General features: G+C 36.3%; 1 protein-coding gene across 2 annotated transcripts; it reads left to right on the top strand.

Moving 5' to 3' along the window:
• The first annotated feature begins 9,074 nt into the window (after nucleotides 1-9,074).
• Nucleotides 9,075-20,490, top strand: LOC124394079 (integrin alpha-E-like). Of its 2 annotated transcripts, none has more exons than XR_006927425.1 (10): nucleotides 9,075-9,136; nucleotides 9,267-9,369; nucleotides 9,487-9,556; nucleotides 11,396-11,474; nucleotides 11,598-11,654; nucleotides 11,787-11,902; nucleotides 14,058-14,209; nucleotides 14,291-14,444; nucleotides 15,196-15,455; nucleotides 17,500-17,647. XR_006927425.1 is itself a non-coding variant. In XM_046862127.1 (10 exons), exons 1-10 carry the CDS (start codon nucleotides 9,109-9,111, stop codon nucleotides 18,458-18,460), a joined length of 939 nt encoding a protein of 312 aa, XP_046718083.1. In that variant the 5' UTR covers nucleotides 9,075-9,108; the 3' UTR covers nucleotides 18,461-20,490. The 2 variants fall into 2 exon arrangements, 1 of the variants encoding a protein (XP_046718083.1); XM_046862127.1 differs by lacking the exon at nucleotides 15,196-15,455 and adding an exon at nucleotides 18,429-20,490.
• Nucleotides 20,491-23,116: the final 2,626 nt, after the last annotated feature.

Below are 23,116 nucleotides of genomic sequence, written 5' to 3'. Positions count from 1 at the left end.
TGTCACATGGTCTATGCTTGTTTTTTAAAAGAAGCATCAAACCACTGTTTCCATCAAATCCTTTAAAGTTTTTGTTATTTCTTACATTTGCAGCATTTAGCAGATGCCTTTATCCAGAGCGACACACAAAGGTGCTTTTATAGATTCCATCAATGAATAAATCAACACTGGTTCATTAGGTTGCAAACTTCGGATACCATCTGCCTTAAAGGAATTATATAATATATTCAGGAAATATATAAGGAAAAAGTGCTATTCAATTGTTTCAGGAAGAGGTAGGTCACCTGTGTATGTGTGTATATATATATATATATATATATATATATATATATATATATATATATATATATATATGTATATATATATATATATATATATATATATATATATATATATATATATATATATACAGTGGAACCTCGGGTTATGAATTTAATTGCTCCGGTACTTTATTCAGAACCTGAAAAGTTCGTATCCCGATACAAATTTCCCCATAATAATGAACAGAAACTTGGTAATTCGTTCTGGACAACCAAAAATATTACTTAAATAAAAATAAAGCCAATATTCACTAATATTATTTACTTTTAACATGTTATATTAAAATCATACCACATAAAACATACAAAAGAGGAAAAGATCTTTACCGGTACTTTCCTTTGAGAAGACTCGCTGCAGGAGACGACGTTCGTAGAAGGGGAGGAGGGAGAGTTATTGTTTGAAGGAGAATCTTATTATATTATATTATTATATATTATTATATATTATATTATAGAATATTAAAGACAGTGTTATTAACACTAACGCTGAGACAATTGTTGCATTAGAGGAAAATGAGAGCTGTTTCTTTAAGGCTACTATCAGTTGGTATTGAAGTCCAGAGTGAAATTCATTATGGGTATTGTACTGGAAAAGACTGTAACCCTGCTAATCTATCTTCATAAAACAAGTAAAGTGGTTATGCATCGGCTAATGTTGTCCATCTCATCATTCCACGAGCATCAACTAACGAGTTGTTACGCTGCTGCCGGAAAAGTTCAAGCGGATAAGTAACACGATGCTCGCTAGGGACACAGGACGCTAACTGATGTGACGAGCTGCGTGGATAGAGCAAAACAACCAACTTGCCTGCGATTTTTGGTGAGCGATGTTCGTATCCCGATATATTGTTCGTAACCAGGGCAAAATTTTGATGAACTGCGATTCGTAACCTGAATTATACGTATGCGGGCGTTCGTAACCCGAGGTTCCACTGTATGTATATATATATATATATATATATATATATATATATATATATATATATATATATATATATATACAGAACAATTTATAAACAATTTAACAATTCTGAAATAATGTCATCTTCACTGCTCAACAGTTGAAGGAGTTTTTGTCCTGTCTATACCATGCTACCAAAACACCTTTTCAACAAAATAACTAAAGCATTTCAAAAAACCCATTATTTTGCAGAAAACACACTGATCAAAATTAGAGAACACTTTTAGATACCTCCCAGTTATTGGTGTTTATCTGGCACCTGGTGCTAAATTCTGCCAACCCCTATTTAACTGGCAGCCTACCTTTCAGTTTCACTGACTCTGCAAGATGGTGGGCCGTTCTAAAGTGACTGAAAGCCTCCGGCAGCAGGTTGTCCAGATGAAGGCCAAAGGGATGACCCTATAAGCCATAACTTGGTTACTTTGTTGATTACTTACACCAAAAAGTAATGTGTTACTGTTAAAAGTAACTTTTTAGTTACTTTTTTAAAGAACCTTCATTAACGTTTTCATTAATGCCCTTTTATGCGTTATGGTCTATACAAACACAAAACTGACTTAAACACAAAGTCATTTTTAAACACTATTTTATTTAAGTCAGACCTGCACAAACTGAATATATCACAATGATTTCTGAAATAAATAACAAAACAAGCTGAATAATATATTTAGAATCAAAAACTAAAGTGGCTTCTGCTGTTGAGCTCTTAAAAATGTTTCCTTTCACAGCTGAAGTATGAAAACTATCAACAATGTACAGTGGTCCCCCGGTTATTGAACGGCTCGGATATCGAACATTCCGGTTAGCGAACGGTCCAGTGAACGAACAAAGTTCCAGTTATCGAACGCCACCCACGCTGCCCAAGCCAGCGCGAGGGGAAGAGACTGCTTCCGCTTCAACCATCGCTGAGTAAGCATCTATCGCTGTTTGTGAACAATATTAGTGATATTTAACGGTAAGTACAGTAATCATTTTGTTTCTTACTCAACAAACTGGAGAAAGACTGAACCCAAAGTGTGTAAAGAAGTCAGTGGAGGAGGAAGTGTCATGGTTTGGGGCATGTGTTCTGCAGCAGGAGTTTGGCCTCCTATACAGCTACTTGGCAGAGTGAATGCAAATGTTTATCAGAACCTTTTCCAACAACATATGGCTCCTTCCCTGCATTCATCACCCAATCAGCCCGCAGTGCTCATGCAGGACAATGCTCCATGTCACACAGCAAAACTGGTAAAGCAGTTCCTTGAAACTGAAAACATTGAAATAATGACATGGCCTGCACAGAGTCCAGATCTCAACCCAATAGAGAAACTCTGGAAAATCCTTGGTGACAAAGTTATGGCCAAGAAACCCACTACAGTGTGGAGGAGACTGGAAGAAGAGTGGACCATAATCACACCAGAGCAGTGTGAGAGACTAGTGCTGTCCTGTGGGTGCTGAAGTCATTCAGAGCAGAAGCCTGTACACTTCCTACTAATTGCTGACAGTTGTAACCTTCAGAAGATTTTGTTGTAATCTTTTTCCATGCTACAGTCATTGTTGTTCTCTAATTTTAATCAGTGTGTTTTCTGCAAAATAATGTTTTTTTTTAAATGCCTTAGTTATTTTGTGTAAAAGGTGTTCTGGTAGCATGGTATAGACAGGACAAAAACTCCTTCAACTGTTGAGCAGTGAAGATGACATTATTTCAGAATTGTTCAATGTAAATGTTAAGATTTATACGTTTTCATAATGTCTTCATTTCTATATTCTTGTTTGTAATTTTATGACCTGATAAAATTTCCTTTTCCGTGTCAGAGCTTTGTAAAATGAAAATATAGAAGATATTTCTTCTGACACAAACAAGTGAAAACATTTTTTTTTATCACTAAACATTTGTTTTACTAAGTCTCAAATCAAGCACCAAAATCTGCTATGATGCCTGCACTCTTTTGACCACAGGTACCCAAACTTATCCACCTTCACTAACTCTTCTCCCTGCTACCGCACCACTCCACTGCCCTCCCTCTAATTCACACATGTACCCCTACTGACTTTTATTCCCCTTCTCTCCAGCGCATACCTCCACCTCTCCAGGCTCTTCTCAACCTGCTCCCTACTATCTCCACAATTCAACATCATAGTCCATGGAGACTCTGGTCTGACCTCGTCTGTCAACCTGTCTATCACCACTGCAAACAGGAAAGGGCTTAGAGCCGATCCTCGATGCAGTCAAACCTCCAACTTAAACCAGTCTGTCGTTTCTACTGCACACTTTACTGCTGTCACACTGTTCTCATACATGTCCTGCATCACCCTCACATACTTCTCTGACACACCTGACTTTCTCATACAATACCACAATTCCTTTCTCGGCACCCTGTCGTACGGTTTCTCTAAATCCACAAACACACAATGCTTCTGACCTTCTCTATACTTCTCCATTAACCTTCTCAAAGCAAATAATGCGTTTGTGGTGCTCTTCCTCAGCATACTGTTGCTCACAGATTGTCACCTCTTCTCTCAGCCTGGCTTCCACTTCTCTTTCCCATAGATTCATGGTGTGACTGATCAACTTTATTCCCCTGTAGTTACTGCAGGTCTGCACATCTCCCTAATTCTTAAAAAACGGTACCAGCACACTCCTTCTCCATTCCTCAGGCATCCTCTCACCTTCCAAAATCTTGTTAAACAATCTGGATAAAAACTCCACTGCCACTTTTCCTAAACATCTCCATGCTTCTACCGGTATGTTATCTGGACTTTCCACTCTTCATCCTCCTAATAGCTGCTCTCACTTCCTTCTTACTGATCCTATCCATTACCTCCTTTACCATCTCCACATCATCCAACCTCCTCTCTTTCTTTCATTTTCCTCATTCATCAGCTGCTCAAAATACTCCCTCCACCTTCTCAACACACTCTCCTCACTATTCAGAACATTTCCATCTGCATACTTTATTGCTCACACTTGTAGCACATCCTTCCTGGCTTGGTCCCTCTGCCTGGCCAATCAATATAAATCCTTTTCTCCTTCCTTAGTGTCCAACTTCTCATACAGCTCCTCATATGCCTTTTCCTTGGCTTTTGCCACATCCCTCTTTACCTACTGCCGCATCTCCTTGTACTCCTGCCTACTTTTCTCATCTCCTGCCATGACAAGGTGGACGCTTTACTCCTGAGTTATGACAAAGATGTCTCCTTGCCCCCCGACCCTCGCAGAGGGCACTGCTTTACTCCCGAGCACTGACAAAAACGCCGCTATGCTCCAAAGTCCCACCGAGGGCACCGCTATGCTCCAGAGTCCCGCCGGCGATGCGGCTTTGGCCTTGGTCTTCGCCGACATTGTGGTCTCTGCAGAGGTTGCGCCGCCTCAGACCTCGGCAGAGGCTGTCGCTTCACCTCAGACTTCCGAAGACGGCACTGCCCCACCTCATCACGTCGGCCAGAAAGCCGAGGTGTGTACCAGAGACCTACATCCGGAGGCAGCCACAAAGACGCCTTAGTGAATTCATAAGTAAATTAATGCATTCTCAACAGAAAATGTGAATTAATGGACATAAATGCTTTATTTATCACTTAAAATTAGTAATACAATTATGTTTTAAAATTTTATAAAATTTGTTAGTGAAAACATAGTTTTGTTATTCCTAATGTTCCTGAACTTTTAAGCAAATTTTAAGATAATCCGCAACTAGCTGTTAGTTAAGTTCCAAATGAGAACCCACTATATACAATCAACCCATCGGGTATATAGAGAATTAATGTGAATAATTTTTTTTCCGGGACTTTTATTTTGAAAATGCATGTATGGCGAAACTGCACGTGCTCTATTACCTCCATAAACGTGCGAAAAGGGGAAAACATTGTATCACAACTCATGCATGCTGTCATTAGAATCAGAATCAGAATCAGAAAGATCTTTATTGCCAAGTGTGTTTGCACTTTCAAGGGATTTTTTTTAGTCACAGAAGCTTCCAGTTGCACATTTTATTAATGATAAATAAGAATAAACTTAAAGTAATAAAAATTATAAAAAGATAAAGTGTTATTGCACATTTTTATAAAGAAAAATAAATAAGGAGTAATAATGCACAGAAGGTCAGAAGTGGTATTGCACATATTTTGTATTTATTGTACAATCAGGAGAGCATGTAAGTGTTCATGAGGTAGATGCCTGGGGGAAGAAACTTTTCTTGTGCCTCCTGTCCAGGTGTTGGTGCTCTGTAGCGTCAGACAGATGGCAAAAGTTCAAAAAGCATATGGCTGAGCCCTTTTTTTATTCTGGCAGGTTGAAGTTTCTCAGCTGGCGAAGCAAGTGCATCCTCTGTTGGGCCTTTTTAACAATGGAGTCGATGTGATTGTCCCACTTCAGGCCCTGACAGATGGTGGTGTCCAGGAACCTAAATTACTCCACTTTTGCCACAGTGCTGTTCATGATGGTGATTTGGCGGATTGTGGGGTGATTTCTCCTGAAATCATCAATCATCTCCACTGTTTTAAGCGGGTTAAGCTCCAGGTTGTTATGACTGCACCAGGCAGCCAGCTGCTCAACCTTGCTTTTATATTCAGATTAATCACCGTCTTTGATGAGGCTGATGACTGTAGCGTTGTCTGCAAACTGCAGGATCTTGACAGAAGGGTCTGTAGAGGTGCAGTCGTTGGTGTACAGGGAGAAGAGCGGTGGGGAGAGAACACATCCCTGGGAGGCACCAGTGCACTCACTATCCGTTTCCTATCTGTCAGAAATCTGCTGATCCACTCACAGGTAGAGCTAGGAACAGAGAGCTGAGCTAGTTTGGTCTGAAGGAGTGTTAGGATGATGGTATTAAAGACTGAACTGAAGTCCACAAACAGGATAAGTCCCCGATTTGTCCAGATGTTGTAGGATGAAGTGCAGTCCCATGTTTGCATCGTTCACAGAGCTGTTTGCTCGGTAAGCAAACTGCCGGGGGTCCAGCAAGGGTCCGGTGATGTCCTTCAGATAAGCCAACACCAGTGTCTCAATTGAGTTCATGACCACAGATGTTAGGGCAACAGGTCTGTAGTCATTAAGTCTAGTGATTTCTGGTTTCTGTGGAATGGGGATGAGGGCGGAACATTTGAAGCAGGCAGGCACTTCATACAGTTCCAGTGATCTATTAAAGATCTGTAAAAAGATGGATGGCAGCTGGTTTGCACAGGCTGGTCAAACAGGGTCTGGTCCTGGTGCTTTCCTTCTTTTTTATTTCCTGAAGACCTGACGCAAATCATCTTCACTGATCTGAAGCACAGGAGGGGGAGAGGGAGGCTGCTGGAGGTGTTGATGGTCAGGACGGGTATGAGGTGTGAGACCGGGAGTTTCAAATCTGCAGTAAAACTCATTGAGGTCATAAACCAGTTGTTGATTCCCTACAGAGCTGGGTGATGTTGTCATGTACCTTGTGATGCCTCTTAGGCCTTTCCACACTGAAGCAGAGTCTTTGGCTGAAAATTGATTTCCTAGCCCCTATTCACCAATCTAATCTCCTTTGTCAGTGTGTTCCTGGCCTGATTGTACAAGATTCTGTTCCCATTCCTGTAAGCATCCTGTTTGGCCTGGCAAAGCGGTATGAGTATTGTATGTTAAATGAGTCCTGGTATACATGCATATATCATCACAGAAGCTGATATAAGATGTTACAGAGTCTGTAAGCTCATCCAGATCAAATCAGATATGTTATCTGATCTGCCAGCTATAGCAACGCTGCATTCACACGCGCTTGCTGAGGAATGTAAACACTGACCAGAACGAAAGAGGGAAACCCTAGTGACAAGTAGAAAGGCTTACAGTTGATGAAGAGTGCTTTTAGTTTGATGTAAAAGCATGTCCCACTGCCTCAAGTTTTAAAAGTCCTTATTTGTCCAAGAGAGCAGGAGAAGTTCGTCTATCAAACAGTCTAACCTTGGAAGACATTTGACTGTAAGCAAGTTTACAAATTTCAAGCAAGATGGTTTAATTTAACGCAACATGTTTTAAAGTTAAAAGGAACACTATTATTTACAAGAATCATTATGTGATGTAAAGCTAGGAAATAAGAGTGGACGGCACTTTCTGAACTCATGTTTTTATATTTATATTTATATACTTTTTTTTGTTTTGTTTTACAAAAAGTAAAGAGTAATGACCAAGAAAAGCACACCTTGGGACTTTATTTGAGTGTTTGCGATCTGTCTAGTGGAGCATAGCTACGTTCTATAAGGGCACAATATACTGCTAACTGGAACTCACAACATATTAACATTTTAATACATAAGAATAAAAAATGTGGTTTACCTAATGAACGTATCCAGGCTGAACAACCACCATATAGAACACAAGCAGAAAAAAAACGATGATGATGATCAGGTGGTCAGGAATGTCTCTGTTCTCAGTCATGTTTGCATCACTGACTCCCTTTGTCTCCTCCTCTGTCTAACCCCATACTTCTTGTTGCCTTCTGCCTTGCTGGTTATTAGATTTGTAAACTAGCCTACGTCTGTGGTGTGTGAGAGCCAGAAAATGATACACCAGTGGTAGGTTGAAAAAGCCATACTTGTTTATAAATGAGACCACAGGCCACTTTCCACGCAAAGGCTGACCTGACGGGAGAATGTGCTCACCTGTAAGTAAACTCTGATAACATCAAATGTCAAAATCTGAAAATACAGCCAGTCTCTTATGTCCTCAATTTCAGTCCTAACTTCAGTCTTCAAATTTTATCTCAGGTGGGGGATACCACTAAATCATGCTGTAATTTTGGCAAGGTGTTAACAATCACTCTAATTGCTGCAAAAACATACAGTACAGTATAAATGCTCCGGTGACCCCTGTGCATAATTTTTGCATTATTGAACCCCTGGCACTGCTGGAGGATTAAGCCAATGGAAGAATAAGAAGAGAAAGATCCTTCATGGACCATGATGATTTCCTGGCCTATGATTACTGGCTAATAAGCTGATTTAGATTTGCTAGAGCTCTGTTGTTGGATCTATGCCACCCAAGGCCAAATACAGGTCCTCACCGCTCTGGGGTTAATGGCAGACATGGAAATGGATGAAATTATTTGCAGCAATGTCCGGTTTCCCAAATGTAATTAGCACGATTGACTGCACTCATATTGCAATAAGAGCTCTGTATGAAAATATATGAAATAATGTTGTTTTCGGGCCTCCTCTTCCCCTACAAGTGTGTGTATCTCAGTGCCTGTTGCATTTCTTTTTCTCTTTTCTCACCTTTATTAATATGGATCAGCATTCATAAGGTGATTTGCATTGACTGCAGTATTTATGGTTAAAAGTGGGCATGTACAGGGTGGGAAATGAGCCTGATTCATGTATGCACACTTGCAGATGATCTGTGATTTATAAAGTAAACACAGCTTACAGTGTTCTATGTTTTATAAGTCTGAATATTCTTTACTTTCGGGCGCATGTACACTTTTAGTAAGGAGTTTTAGTTTTTGTAAGTTTTAGTAAACACTTTTATAAATGAGACCCCTGGTTATTAAGTCCTGAACTTAATGGCAACACTGTGTCTAAGCTTTAAATGCCTTCCACTTTGGCTGAATTAAAGCACTTCTAGAAGTGGTCCAAAAATTCCTCCACAATAATAAGAAGATACAATTTGGTTGCAGTAGGAGTTGCTAACAATATCACAGCCTGTTGAAGGTGATGCAGGGGTTGCAACAATTGTTTGACCATTTTATTTAAGTTTTTTTTATGTTCGCCTTGTCACATGTTGCATTTTGGACAAGGATGTGAAACCATTTAGTATGACAAATATGTAAGAATATAAGAACTCAAACAAGCACTTTTTTCCTTGCACTGCAGTTACTTAACTGTCTCAGCAAGATGTTTGCAGCAGTGCTGTTTATAGCAGGTATAATTTTGAATTTGCATGATTTAGATTAGCATCGTATTTATTTTCATCCAAGTTAAAGGTTTCTGTTAGTAATCTTTGCTAGGTTTCAAACCTTCTTAATTTTCAGAATATATTTTTTAAATTGTAGGCATACACACAGCAGTAGGATTCAACATATTCCAGAAGCCAGAAAGCAAATTTACAAATGAAGATCCACTGTTTGGTCCAATTACTGTTCATTCAAAGGATGGGTCAGTATCTTTTACTTTATTTTGATATATGGTAAATCGCTAATGTAAGACACTGATTAGTAATAATGTAATATTTACCTGGGTATAGTTAAATGTTTGTGTTTGTATTTATTTTAGGGTTTTTGATCCTACTCCTACCTCTGGAGGCATTGCATCCAACTGGGGTGAACATAAAGATCAGCTTCTGGTATATTGTCTCATATTTTCAATTAGATAAAATAATTTATTGTTTGTTGTTTATTGACTTTATCAGCATCGTTACAGGTACCCTAAGAGGTTTGTCATAGGGGAACACTGAATTATTTTGCTGTTACTGTGAAATGTCAAAGCATATTTACTCAAGTTAAAATACAAGCTTAAAAGAAAGGAAGAATAAAATACTTCATAAAGGTATACAAAGTCCTTTTAAAATCCATAATCATTTAAAAGTCTACACATATATGGAATAGGTGATCTCCTGAATTGTTCCGTTCGGCATCTGGGGATTGTCAGTTTAGAAGAGTTCCTCATCTGGCGTCCAGTCAGCTGCTCCCTAAGCGGTGGTAGCCAATCTCTAAAGCTAGACTTATATAGCTTCCTAGCAAAATCAAGGCACAATTGGACTCGTCTCTCTGCTAGTGTACACAATCCAAGAAAGGAGAGGGCATCAGAATATCCTTCGTACCTTCGTCCCAGTATGATTTTACAAACACGTTTCTGCACTCTTTCCAACCTTTTAATTTGATCAGTGGTCAAGGAATTATGCCAAACTGGGACCGCATACTCTAACACTGGACGTACGTACCCAGTATAGATGGTAATACATGATAATTCACTGATATATTGTTTTTGAAATTAGAAGTTACTTTTGTTCAAACTGTAGGTCAGAACTGTAATTTCATTTCTGCTTGTCTGACAGCCTAGTTCTCCATAGTTTCCGCTGCTAAATGCATTAGTGACTATGACTTCTCTTTAAGGCAATGAGACGTTTTCCATCACAAATTAGCTTTGAAAGGAAAAGATACAAAATGGTGCAGCTGCTGATCTGGAGTCTGAAATAAACACAGTGTAGACTATAGATAAAACTGGTTAATATGATACTATTGATTAATATCAACTAGGCAGATGATGTAGGAAGCCTTTCTACCCTACTCCTTAGCTGTCAGATGTGTTGCCCTGGAAGATCTTTTCTGCTCAATTTTCTAATCACAGCATTTTTATTTCCTCTTTCTATCTGCTGATGACTTTACTAAATCAAAGATGGGTAAAGTCTGCTATTCCTTGTTTACCCACAAAAGCCAAAAACAAACCACATACCTTTACCCCCTTTTAACACCATGGTTTCAATTTCAATTAAAAAAAAAGTCTCTAGCACTGTTTAATTGGACTGTTTAACTCTCTTTTGGGGTACAAGTAAGACTTTTGTATTTTACTCTGAAAAAGAACATTTACCAAATTTGCTAAATTTATTTTACCCTGTACTACAGCCACCTCCAGTCTCTCATGGCTTTTTCTGACCAAACCAGATTCACAGTATATATACAAATTACTTTTAGTGTAACCAAACAGAAGAAACTTCCCTAACAACAATCTCCATGTATCTCCATTGTAATTCGGATTATCAGGTTTAAGACAACTTAATGTTACCAAATAAATGTAAAAACTATATCCTAATTATAATTTATTAGCCAGAAAATGTTTAGTAATGTATATCTGACAATCATTAACATGAATTTGCTCACTCGTTCATGCATTCATTTCTTTTTATTTATTTAGTTAGTCATTAATTTATATGAGTAACACAAAAGCCCTCAAACACATCTTAACTATTTATTTATTACACTGGCAGTTTGAATGTAAATGAAGAAAATCTAATGAATTTCCACATTTCATAAACCTTACATGAAACGTGTTGTCTTAAAATCTACTGTATGCTTGTAACTATCAAGAGAAGAGTAAAATGTATCCCAGTAAGTTGGGTATGTGTCTGCACTAAATCATACACAAGACTTCTTGAAAGACCCTCACCTCATAACATGCACTTCAGCTCCAGGAACAAAATGCCATGAAGAGCAACAGCAACAATAATAATAAATACCAAGCTAATCAACCTCCTTTTCATCAAGGTATGAACATCAGATAAATAATTTAAATGAAATAATGAACCCCCTACATATTGTACATTTATTTTATTTTATTTCAATACAATTTCAATATATTAAAACATTTTCAATATGGATTTTAATTAGACCCCGTAAGGAAAAAAAGATCTCCACAAAATGATGCTATTACTAATGAAGATGAAGGTATTTAGATCTTTGTCGATCAATCTATAAGAAAAACTGATATCAGGTATTTTTTACATGTGGTTTCTGACATAAATTACTACAGATTAGATTTTGATATATTTAATATTCTGTAAAACCCTTCTGCTACAGGGACAGAGATCGCTTTTGTGTTGGACGGCTCTGGTAGTATCGAGCAGGAGGATTTTGAAAGGGCCAAGGAATTTATTCATAATGTGATGAGAAATGTTTGGACAACATGTCTCAGTGTAAGTACTGCATCAAATTGACCAAGCACTAAAGTCATACATTAAAATTTAAGGTTAAGCAATTGTATTACACTAACACTTTTTGCTTTTTCAGCATTGCATTCCACATTTAGTTCCAATTTGCTCTTCTAAATCCCTCCACTCTTCTGGGAAAATGTTCCACCAGATTTTAGTGTGCTTGTGGACATTTGTGTTCATCAGCCACAAGGGTATTACGAAAGGCAGGTACTGATGTAGATGAGGAGGCCTAAGGTGCAGTCAGGGTTATATTCATCCCAAAGATGTTCATTAGTGTTGAGATCAGAGCTCTATAGCAGGCGGCTCAAGATCTTCCTCTCCAAACCATGTAAACCAGATCTTCATGGAGTTTACTGTGCACAGAGGCATTGCCATGCCGGAAACAGGTTTGGATTTTCAAGTTCAAAAGAAAAGCAACATTTTATTATACCTCATCCAAAGACAACCTATACAATTGTGTGCATCCAGATTTGTTTTAACAGTTGGAAGAGGAACCACATATGGCAGGAAAGGTCAGGTGACCCAATACTTTTGTCCATATAGTGTCTGTACTGAGCATAGCAAAGACTGCTCAGTGGTTTAGAATCAGGAACCCTGAATTGAGTTGCTATTACATTATCTGGCCACTAGTGCACATCAGAGCAGATTTCAAACTCATTTTTACATCCCGTGTGGGCGTGTAATTGGACCATCTCTGTAAAATAAAAACAAGTGTGAGGTCCCAAGCTGAACTCTTGGGACATTGTACCAGACACAGGCATCTCATCCCTTCACATCCCTTCATGGCTATAAGTCCCTATCTGGGACAATACTGTTAGATGCAGATGCCAATCATATTGTGCATTCCTGGCAAAGTAGGCCCTCTTAAAAAGGCTAACTGTGTATGGGCTCTGGGCTCATGCTGCCATGGCATTTGCTTACTGTCTCAAAAGACTATGATAGCCTTAGGAGAGCAGTCTTCAAAAATATTCTAATCGAGGGATTCACCCTCACTTAAATGTGAGCTGCATGGCATCAGTTATTGTCAACACACAGTGTTGATTATAATGCACTTCTCTTACAAAAATGTGTCATTGTATCCGAACATAATGCTGCCAACAAGTAAGCACTGTCTCAGTGAATTGATCTTGAAACTGGTAGGAAGTATTTGCATTCCAGATGAATGTTTATAACTCCAGCTAATATGTTCAATCGTGATGCTATGATTCAAAAAGCTTTTCGTTGCTCTGTGACTCTTGACCGTCCCCTCAACAGGGGAAGTTGACTAACTTCCACCAGTGACTAAAATGCTGGTCTATTTAAAACAAACATTAGAATATGTTTGTCTTCTAGAGTGGTAAGACAATGTAACTTTGCATACTGCAGGTTGACAAGAGTGGACTATTCATGTGGTTGCAGTAATTCATCCTATGTAAAGAATCAGAATAAAACCACTATCCTTATTCTGAATCCTTATTCTGAATCCTTATTCAGAATAGAAACCCTTGTTTTGTATAAAACAGTCTACTAATTTTGAAGCATCTTTGTGCATGAAGCAAAACACTTTCTGGGAACGATTTGTGACTTTGTTTGGATTTATGATCAATCAGGCCCTGAGCCACTGTCATGTGCATGTCACTGACAGCCCCTGGCCATTAACGTCACGCCTTCTTGGATTCCCTTTGTTGGACTGTCTCCTGTATAAGTTTTCATTTTCAAATGTATATCATGACCCACAAGTCCTGTCAATTTAATATTTACTTCTTCCCAGGAATGACAGGACCCACATTTCTGACTTGCCAAATAAATAAAGGATGAATTGGTGAACCCTTGCTTTCACTTTAGTCCTTTTTATCTGTTTATTGTCTTCTTCTCCTTTCTAATAAATGTTGCAGCCCAATAGACAGATCCTGTCACACATAATAAAGTGTGTAGGGTTACTATTACAGTTTCTGGCTACTAAAGCATTCAAAGAAGACTTCAAAATTATTTTCAAAAACAATGTGGTTTTAAGTTAAATCATAGGCCTTTATCAAAATTGCTCATGATATAATATAATATAATATAATATAATATAATATAATATAATATAATATAATATATAATGGATTATATTATATTATTGTAGTATTATTGTAAATGTAAATGTTCTCTTCAGTGCAAGTTCGCAGTTGTGCAATATGGGAGAGACATAAGGACAGAACTCTCTCTGAATGAAAATGATGAACGTCTTAAAGCTTTGCACAAAGTGAAAAACATAAAACAGATCCATGCAATCACCAAGACTGCTTCAGCTCTCTACTATGTTCTGTAAGTACCCAAACCCAAATATTTATCATGAGTTTCTATAGCTGACACCCCATTAGCATCCGTATCCTATTTTACCTGCAGCACAGACATTTTTGTTCCTCAAAGTGGATCCAAAGAGAACAACAAAAAAATTATAATTTTACTGTCTGATGGACAAATGGCAGGAGATAATAGAACCCTCACAGAGGTTTTAAACATGCCACAGATGAAGGGGATTGTTCGCTATGCAATAGGGGTAAGTGCACACTTTTATTTTGTTTGAAAGTTGAACATCTCAAAGGTAAAAAATGTTTTTCTTCCATTCATTTGACATTTTACATGCCACCCTGAAATAAAACAGTAAATAGAATGAAATGCAAACAATTTCATCATATTAACAACTTAAAATTTGAATAATCAAATAAAAATGAATAATAGGAATACTGTTAATCACCAGATGACTTAAAAAGCAAACAAAGGTAGAGATATAGATCACTGTTACCAAACCAGTTATACAGTCATATATATTCTGTGGTTTTACACATCTGTACATAACAATAATCATATGTTCCTTATCAGGTCTTAGAACTAGGTAAACTTCAGAAGAACAACACATGACATATTACACCGTCACTGTATATTTTTCCAAAAATAAAGCCAAAATAAAAAAACTATGTGTATAAATTAAGTACACTTGATTCGTATGATGTAGGAGATTGTAGAGCCACCTTTTGCAGCAATAACTTGAAGTAATATTGTTCTGTATGACTTAATCAGTGTCTTACATGTTTTTGGAGAAATTTGGCTCACTCTTTACAATGTTGAGTTAATTAAGGTTTGCAAGCATGTTTTATGCACAGTTCTCTCAAGATCCCACAGGATTTCAGTCAGGACGAGGTCTGGCCATTGTAACACCCTGATTCTGTTCTTTTTCAGCCATTCTAATGTAGATTTTTTTGTGTGATTGGACTCATCGTTCTGTTTCTTTCTCCTGTCATGATCTTTAGCATTTAAAATGGCAACCATTGCCTGCAGAGTCTAAGATGTAACTTTTGCAAGATTTTCTGAGCATTCTACAGTCTGATGTTGGGGTGAATTTGCTGGGATGTTTACTCATGGGATGATTGGAAACTGTCTTGAATGTTTTCCACTTGTGAATAATGTTCCCCACTGTCATATGATGGACTTATAACTCTTCCCAGATTGATGGGCAGCAACAATTGCTTTTCTAAAGTGATTGCTGTTGTTGTTTCTCTCTGAAATTATGGTAATGCACACCTCAGTGGTTCCTTTTTTTTTTTTTTTTAAAAAGATTTTATAATATTCTAAATCAGAATTAAATTAATATCTACAAGCATATGTTATGACATATTTAAATGCAGATATAAACATTCTTTATAGTTTAATCATCGCTGAGGTTATTTTGGGTGGAAAGTCACTTTATTTTATGAATACAAGCAGGACAGATTATGAATTATTACTATGACAGAATGATAGAATGGTGAATAACAGAAAAATGCTAAATATACTTTTGTAAAGACACCAGAAAATGATTAGTTGACATTTGTTCAATGCAAGAAATTGCATTTTGAAAAATGAACCACATGAAATTGGAGAAAATTATCTCTTTAGAAACAAATGTTATGGTCCCCAATGAATTTATACTTAATTATTTTATATGATTCACATTTTCATATAATTATAACAAGATAGTGTCACATGAAGTTTATTTATTGTGGGTTTTGTTTGAGTAAGACTTTTATCGCTGCTAGACATTTGTTTTTGAGGTATTTAAAGTTTTTAGCTCTTATGAGAAAGAGTAGTGGGTAGTTGACAAAATGATGTCAGCAGCATAATATTGACAGTATACTACTCATTTAGGAATAAAAGGTTCTGAAAATTAATTCTATTATTATTATTATTATTATTATTATTATTATTATTATTATTATTATTATTATCATCATCATCATTATTAACAGTTTAATAATCCATCAGAAGCCATGTATTATTGAGAGATCATACTAATAGTAGTGTTATGCATTTGTAACTCTTACAACTTTCAATTTAATGTATTTCAATAGGAAGTATTTTTGGTATTTTTCCTCTGCCAGTTTTGTTCTGTCACTGGATACCAAAGCCACTTTATTGTTTTTTCTCATTTGTTATTGATTTCTTTTTTTATCCTAAAGCACTATTACTCAACATTTAAGCAGGAGATTTGATCCTTGTTATTATAGCTTTATATTTGTTATAAACCATCATCAGTGGTTCCTTCCAGTCAAAATACAGTTAATATATTCTACTGGTTAAATAAGGAGACTGCATTACTTAGAGACACATGTTTATTACAAAATAAGCCTAACCTTTACCCTAACTGTATATTTTTCTGCCTTATTCTCTGATAAAAATGGAGAAAAAAAGATCAAATTTGGCATTTCTGTCAGCATTACCTATGATCATCTACATCCTCTGGAGACGGAGCCAGACGGAGGCAGTTGTGCTTAATGACACAAAAAAAGATGGAAATTCGTGTCCATGAACACGAGTTAATAGATTGAAGTTCAAGATTATATCACAAAATGCTTGGAGACTCTGTTGGCTCTGTCTCCATTAACATTAAAATCGGCAGGGTTTAAAAATATACTGCTGTCTGCCACTAGAGGGTCTCAGAGACAATTTGGCTTTAGTCTGTTTCAGCATTCACCCCCAGTCCCAGCAGTACTGTTACTAACTGACAGTTCATTATGTTCATAAGTTATAGTGTTTAATTCCTCTTATACCACACAGATTTGACAGGATGCATGTTACTTATTAAAGAATATTAAAAAACATTTATTAAAGAACATACTTTTTATTCCTTTGAAGTTAAAGTAACATAAACCATCTGTGAAAAATGTTAGTTATTTCTAGAACTATCATCAGTTTACTTTATTAAGCATTTCTTAAACTAAAGATTGCTTGTGCATTTCTTCTGAAAACTTTTTAGTGGTGTTCCTGTGATTGTTAGTACACCGTAACATTAGAGTGTCCACCATACAGGTCTCTGTAAATGAGGTGTTACTATAATAACAATGGAAGAAGAAGTGCATCAGTATATACACCTTTAATACCATGTGAATCCCATTAATAAATAACTTTGAATTAATTAATGAAAGCTTTTTGTTTTAGTTTAATAGATTATTCAACATCTAACCGGTCAGAATAAATGCTTAGTAAGCAGCATTGTAATAATGGTAAATATTTAGATTTTTGCATACTATGTGATAAGTTTTTTGAATCTTTGCTAATACAAAAATTTATTTTCTTAGCTGGGGCCAGAGGTTTTAAATAAACAACGAGCTATTCTAGAGATGACAGAGATAGCTGGTGGTGAAGAGAGATTCTTAAAGGTGTCTAATTATGGCTTATTGAAAAATATTCTCTCTTCTTTGGAAGAAAGCATACTCAGGACTGCAGGTAAGCCAGAGTTTTTGCAAAGTGCATGCATGTAAATCATTTTTAAGCTTTCAGCAGTATTATATCATTGCATTGTTTTATAATTAAGCTCATGTGCTCAAAAGGAATGGCAGTTTGCTTCCGTGATATTATGTGTTTTTTTTATTATGTGGTGTTTTGCAATACTCTGAAGCAAAATTCCGAAATCATAAAGTTAAATTTGTAACTCAGTAAGACCTATAAATTAAGGAAAGTTCTATTTTCTTCATTCTTGCAATTGTTTTATTGTTTGTATTCTCTAAAATGTAAAATCAAAACTTTCTTAAAAATCTATCAACAATATTACACAGTTTCTGCACTACCACATAAACACATTTTATTTGTCATAACACATCATATATCTCAAACAAATAATCTGCCAGCAAATATTCAGTCCCTGGTTACACTGGAAATTTGTATTTATTAATAGACATTTGGTGCCACCCAGATGAGGATGGGTTTTCTTTTTGAGTCTGGTTCCTCTCAAGGTTTCTTCCTCATGCCATCAATGTTTTTCCTTGCCGTGGTCAGCACTGGCTTGCTCATTAGGGATAAACTTGCAATTATATGAAACAAACTTTTAGGCAATGAACTTAGACACTCTTTTATACAACTTTATACCTGCTTTATCTGTGTAAAGCTGCTTTCAATCAATTTCCATTGATAAATAAATAAATAAAATATACAAATAAAATGAATTCAATTAAAATGTATTAAGCACATTGCAACTAACAGTAAACTAATACATCTCTCTAATGAACAGAAAGAAGAATAAGGGATTTATGCAATTCCTAGGACTTTCAGATGTCTGATGCTCAGCAAGATGGATTTCCGGTTCCTGCCTTCTTTGGTTTTGATTCTGAATTTATGATATTGCACCTTTAGAAAGCGTAATAGTTAACAAAATCTTTATAAAGCTTAATTATAAACAGCATTTATATAAAGCCTAATTTTTAAAATTGTAATCAGTTTGATTGTCAAAATTCTATTCACTAATCCAATGATACATGTTTAACCCCAATTGCAAAAAAGTTGGAAACATGTAAACTATAAATAAAAAAAAAGAATGCAGTGATTTGCAAATCTCATAAAAAAAAAAAAAAAAGCTTCGGGTCTCAGGTGGCACTGCATTAAAAACAGGCCAGATTGTGTAATGGAATTTACTACACTGGCACAGAAATACATACAGAAAAGATTTGATTCATTGCTTATACAAATGCAGATTAAATCTCTACCATGCAAATAAGAAGCCACATGTGAACATGATCCAGAAACCAGAAAAAGATGAATCGGAATTTTAAATTTACTTTGGAAAACCATGGATGCCATGTCCACCAGACTAAAGAGTAGTGGAACCATTTAGTTTATCATCAGCGCTCAGTTTAAAAGTCTGCATCTCTGATGTCTATAGATATTTACCAGTTTTAGAGCTACAGTACATATGCTTTCATCCAGATGACGTCTTTATCAAGAAAGGCAATGCATATTTTAACAAAACAATGCTAAACCACATACTGCATCTATTAAAACAGCATGGCGTTGAAGTAAAAGAGTCTGGTGGCTGAACTAGCCTTCCTGCCAGTCGCAATTGGGACAACATTCCTCTCCCAAAAATCCAGCAACTGGTCTCCTTAGCTCCCAGACATATACAGATTGTTGTTTAAAGAAGAAAGGATTGTACAAAGTAATACATTTGGCCCAGTTCCAACATTTGTGAGACATATTACAGTGATCACATTCCAAATTACCTTATATTTTTTAATATATTTGATGTGTTTCATAAATCACCATACATTCAGTACAGCTGAAACAGTCTAACAGTCTAGTTATAGTTATATTTTCTATTGAGTCGGTATATGCCTTCATATCATTGGATTCTGTTTTCATTTACATTTTAAATAGCATCACAATAAAAAAATAATTGGGGTTATACAATGCAAACTCATTAAATTATTTTTACTTTAAGCACAAACAACAACAGATTCTTTTGAATAAATGTAAAAAGGTAAAAAGAGCAGAACAAGACATAGCTTCACTATAGAACTGTCAAGAGTTTCAGGCCATGTTTGGAAATGTGTATATTTCGTGGGTCAATTGTCACACCTGGTGCATTCATTCAACCCTAAAGAGTCATAACTCATAAAACTTAAAATTTATTATAAGAAAAAATATTAAAGAGGATATTTAGTTCCTTTAAATATATGAAGTTCAACTAAAATAATCCTCAAAAATGATTTGAAAAGACTAAACTTCAAATGGAAGTTTGGTTCAGTCTTGAATTACTTGGAAGTTTTAGCTCAGTTGTTAAGATGTTGGCCTTAGAAGGTTATGAGTTTAAAAGCCAAGTGCCACCAGGCTGCTACTGCTGGGCCTCTAAACAAAAACCTTAAATAGAAGTGAGATCATTTTGTGCCGCTCTAGATTAGGGCATCTTCCAAAATATTCCATAAATCTTAAAAACTTTTGTACTGCAACCATAAGATGGCCTTATGACATCCACACATACAATATACACAGTTATTAGTTACAACTTAAGTATTTGAAGGCAAACATAGACATTCATACTGCATGGTTAATGTCCTTTCATCTCATTTTGAGACAAACCCTATAGCCAAATCTAGACATGAATATTATAAATCACTTTATGAAGAAGTTAAAATATTAGTAATCAGTTATTTCGGTTGCGGGTCACCTGATTAGACAATCTTTGTGTTTGCTTTTCTATTCATGAGATGATTTGACTGCTTGACATTTTAAAATGTATTTGCATTTAAATAAAGTATTATTCTGTGCAGAATGAGAGAGAACTGCATCACGAACAGTGAAGATGAATGGCATTACTAAAGCAAGAAACGCAATGAACACAATTGTTAGATTTTTATCATGCCCAAACGAAACTTAATTCTTGGAGAGGTTTTCCATATGACCTGCTATGCCCGTGGTGCCTTTCTGATATCAGGGAAGAAGAAATACACAGCACACAGAATGCATGTTCTTCCTCTACTTTTCTTTATTGCAGGTAGCAGAACGTATTTATACACATACAGAGAAAAGAAACCTGACCTAGTTGTTTCCTGTTTAGACAAAAGGATATACTAGCTGGAGATGTGTGAGTCCAGATAAGACTCCCTGTTTACCTTACAGACTAACATCGTAAATATTCTATAGACACTGAGCAGACAAAGGAATGTGTGTGAAACAGTGTGAAAACCATCTTAACACTAACAACAATTCAAAAAGTCTCCTTTCACTGTAGCCACATACATCATCTCTTGCAGAAGTATCAATATTAACCTCATAAAATGGCCGCAAATTTTTTTGTGCATTTTTGTGCATTTGTTCCGTGCATTTTTATTTCTCTTAGGAATTTGAAATTAAGGCAAATATTGTGTTCTACATGGGGGGGAAAAAAACAAAATTATAAATGGTTTTTCAAAAAGCTTAACAACTTTTTTGAACTGTTTTGGTCGACCTTTCCTCGCAATGTCAAGCTTTTCTTGAAAATTTCATCTTGAAAAGTTCCTTGTATGTGTATCTGCAACCAAGTAAATTTCTTCTCCTATGTCAGTCATTGTGGAATGAAAAAACAGCTATTGAATCTACACCAATATATTTGAGCTCGTGCAGTTTGCTACAGATGCGGGTTGCAGGTGCACTTCTGAGCAGCCAATTAAAATGTGTGGACAGAGAAGAAAGGAGACATGTACAGAGACAGCTGGGGAAAACATAGGGGAAAAGAACTACTGGGGAAAACTATATCAAAACAGCACAAGTATTAAATATAGTACTGCGCTATGGATGTATTTTGTTTTCATTGCTCAAGTACAACATCTAGTGTCACTTACTTACCATTTAATTTTTCATTTACCATTCCACTGTCATTTATAAAATTGCAGGTTTTTGTGCCTACAGAAGGAAGCTTTAGCAGCATAATGACATAGTTTTGACATAAATATATAAACGTAAAGAAGGTATGCATAGGCAGCAAAACCCAATCTTCTTTGTGGAAGGTGTGGAAAAAGGTAACAAGCTCAGCATGAAGATCTTTTCCCAACTTGTCATCTACATTACTTCTCCCCTGCTCATATCACAACCAGCCTTTGGCTCATATTAGCATGATTTCGTGCACACAGAATGGTTAAGATACCTGCATGAATGTGTAGATGTACAGGTTCTCCTAATAAAGTGTTCATTCAGAATAAATCATTAAAATTTTAACTAGTGGATGTAAGATTTTGGTTTTCTTATACTATATAAAAGTAAAACAGAGCAATTACTATTAAACAAGAAGTTTTCAACTGAAGCTACATTATAGTTTTATATGAAACCAATAAGAAACGCTTATAGTGCAATAAAAGAATGACACAAAACATATTAGTATAAACCAGAAAATAGTAATTTATTGATTATTTTTGAGCATAAAGGAATGTACTGAAGCTGTCATCTATTTTTTATTGTTTATTAACTACAATAAGGTGGGTTTTTTTTACAGATCTAAGTACATCTTACTATAATAAACACTCACATACTTCCACACACTAATACACCTAGGCGACACATTTAATATACAAATCTGATTACTATGCTAATATATAGGTCCTATATACAGATTTCATTAATATACAGTCTATGATATACAGTCTATATATCTACAGTCAGATCTATAATTATTTGAACAGCAGTGTATTGTATTACAATGTTGTCCACATACTTATGATCCTAAGTGTGTAAGGTCCAAAATCCAAGTCAAGTACAAAGAAAAGAATGACCTCATGATGATATTATTTAAATATGATCCTTAACGCGCCTTCTAGTTAATGCATATGTAGAGGAATGGAATTTAGTTACCTAGGACTTTGTTTTTTTTTATGTTTAGCAGATGTAAATATACAGAATGTTTAGCTTTTTCATGCTTGCTATTTGTGCATTTAAATATATCATTGAGATCTGTGTGGGTTGGCGGGTGACGCTAGGGGGCAATAGAGAACAGCCTCACGCTTCACAGAGCATATGAAGAAATCACATTGCCAGCTGGAGGCCTTGTGGGACACAGGAGCTCAAGGGAGTATTATCAATGCTGATTGGAGAAAACAATACTTACCACATGCCATCATCCGACCTATTGAGGAGCTCCTGGGCCCAGGAACACTCACAGGACTGGCTGCAAACCACACAGAGATCCCGTTTGAAGGCTGGGTGGAGGTGAGATTTCGGCTGCCCAGTGATGACACAGAAGGAGCCCTTCAGGTACCCATTCTCGTGACAAGTGACCCTAATGTAGCTGAAAACCCTATTATTGGCTTTAACGTCATTGAGGAGGTGGTCGACAAGTGGGAAAAACAAAGATGCAAGCCAAACACAATAAACAGGATAAGCCAAGCCTTCTCTGTATCCATCACAACCGCAAAAAGTCAATGCTTAAGCTGTTAAAAACAACAAACTCCTATGTGA

The sequence above is a fragment of the Silurus meridionalis genome, chromosome 12, assembly GCF_014805685.1.
Source record: "Silurus meridionalis isolate SWU-2019-XX chromosome 12, ASM1480568v1, whole genome shotgun sequence".
NCBI lineage: Eukaryota > Metazoa > Chordata > Actinopteri > Siluriformes > Siluridae > Silurus > Silurus meridionalis.
This window is presented reverse-complemented; position numbering and strand designations above follow the sequence as displayed.

Coding starts and splice junctions, on each gene's coding strand:
- LOC124394079 (XM_046862127.1), top strand. CDS start 9,109: ATGTTTGCAGCAGTGCTGTTTATAGCAG. Junction 9,370..9,486: donor ACTGTTCATTCAAAGGATGG/GTCAGTATCTTT, acceptor TATTTATTTTAG/GGTTTTTGATCCTACTCCTA. Junction 11,655..11,786: donor TATTACTAATGAAGATGAAG/GTATTTAGATCT, acceptor CTTCTGCTACAG/GGACAGAGATCGCTTTTGTG.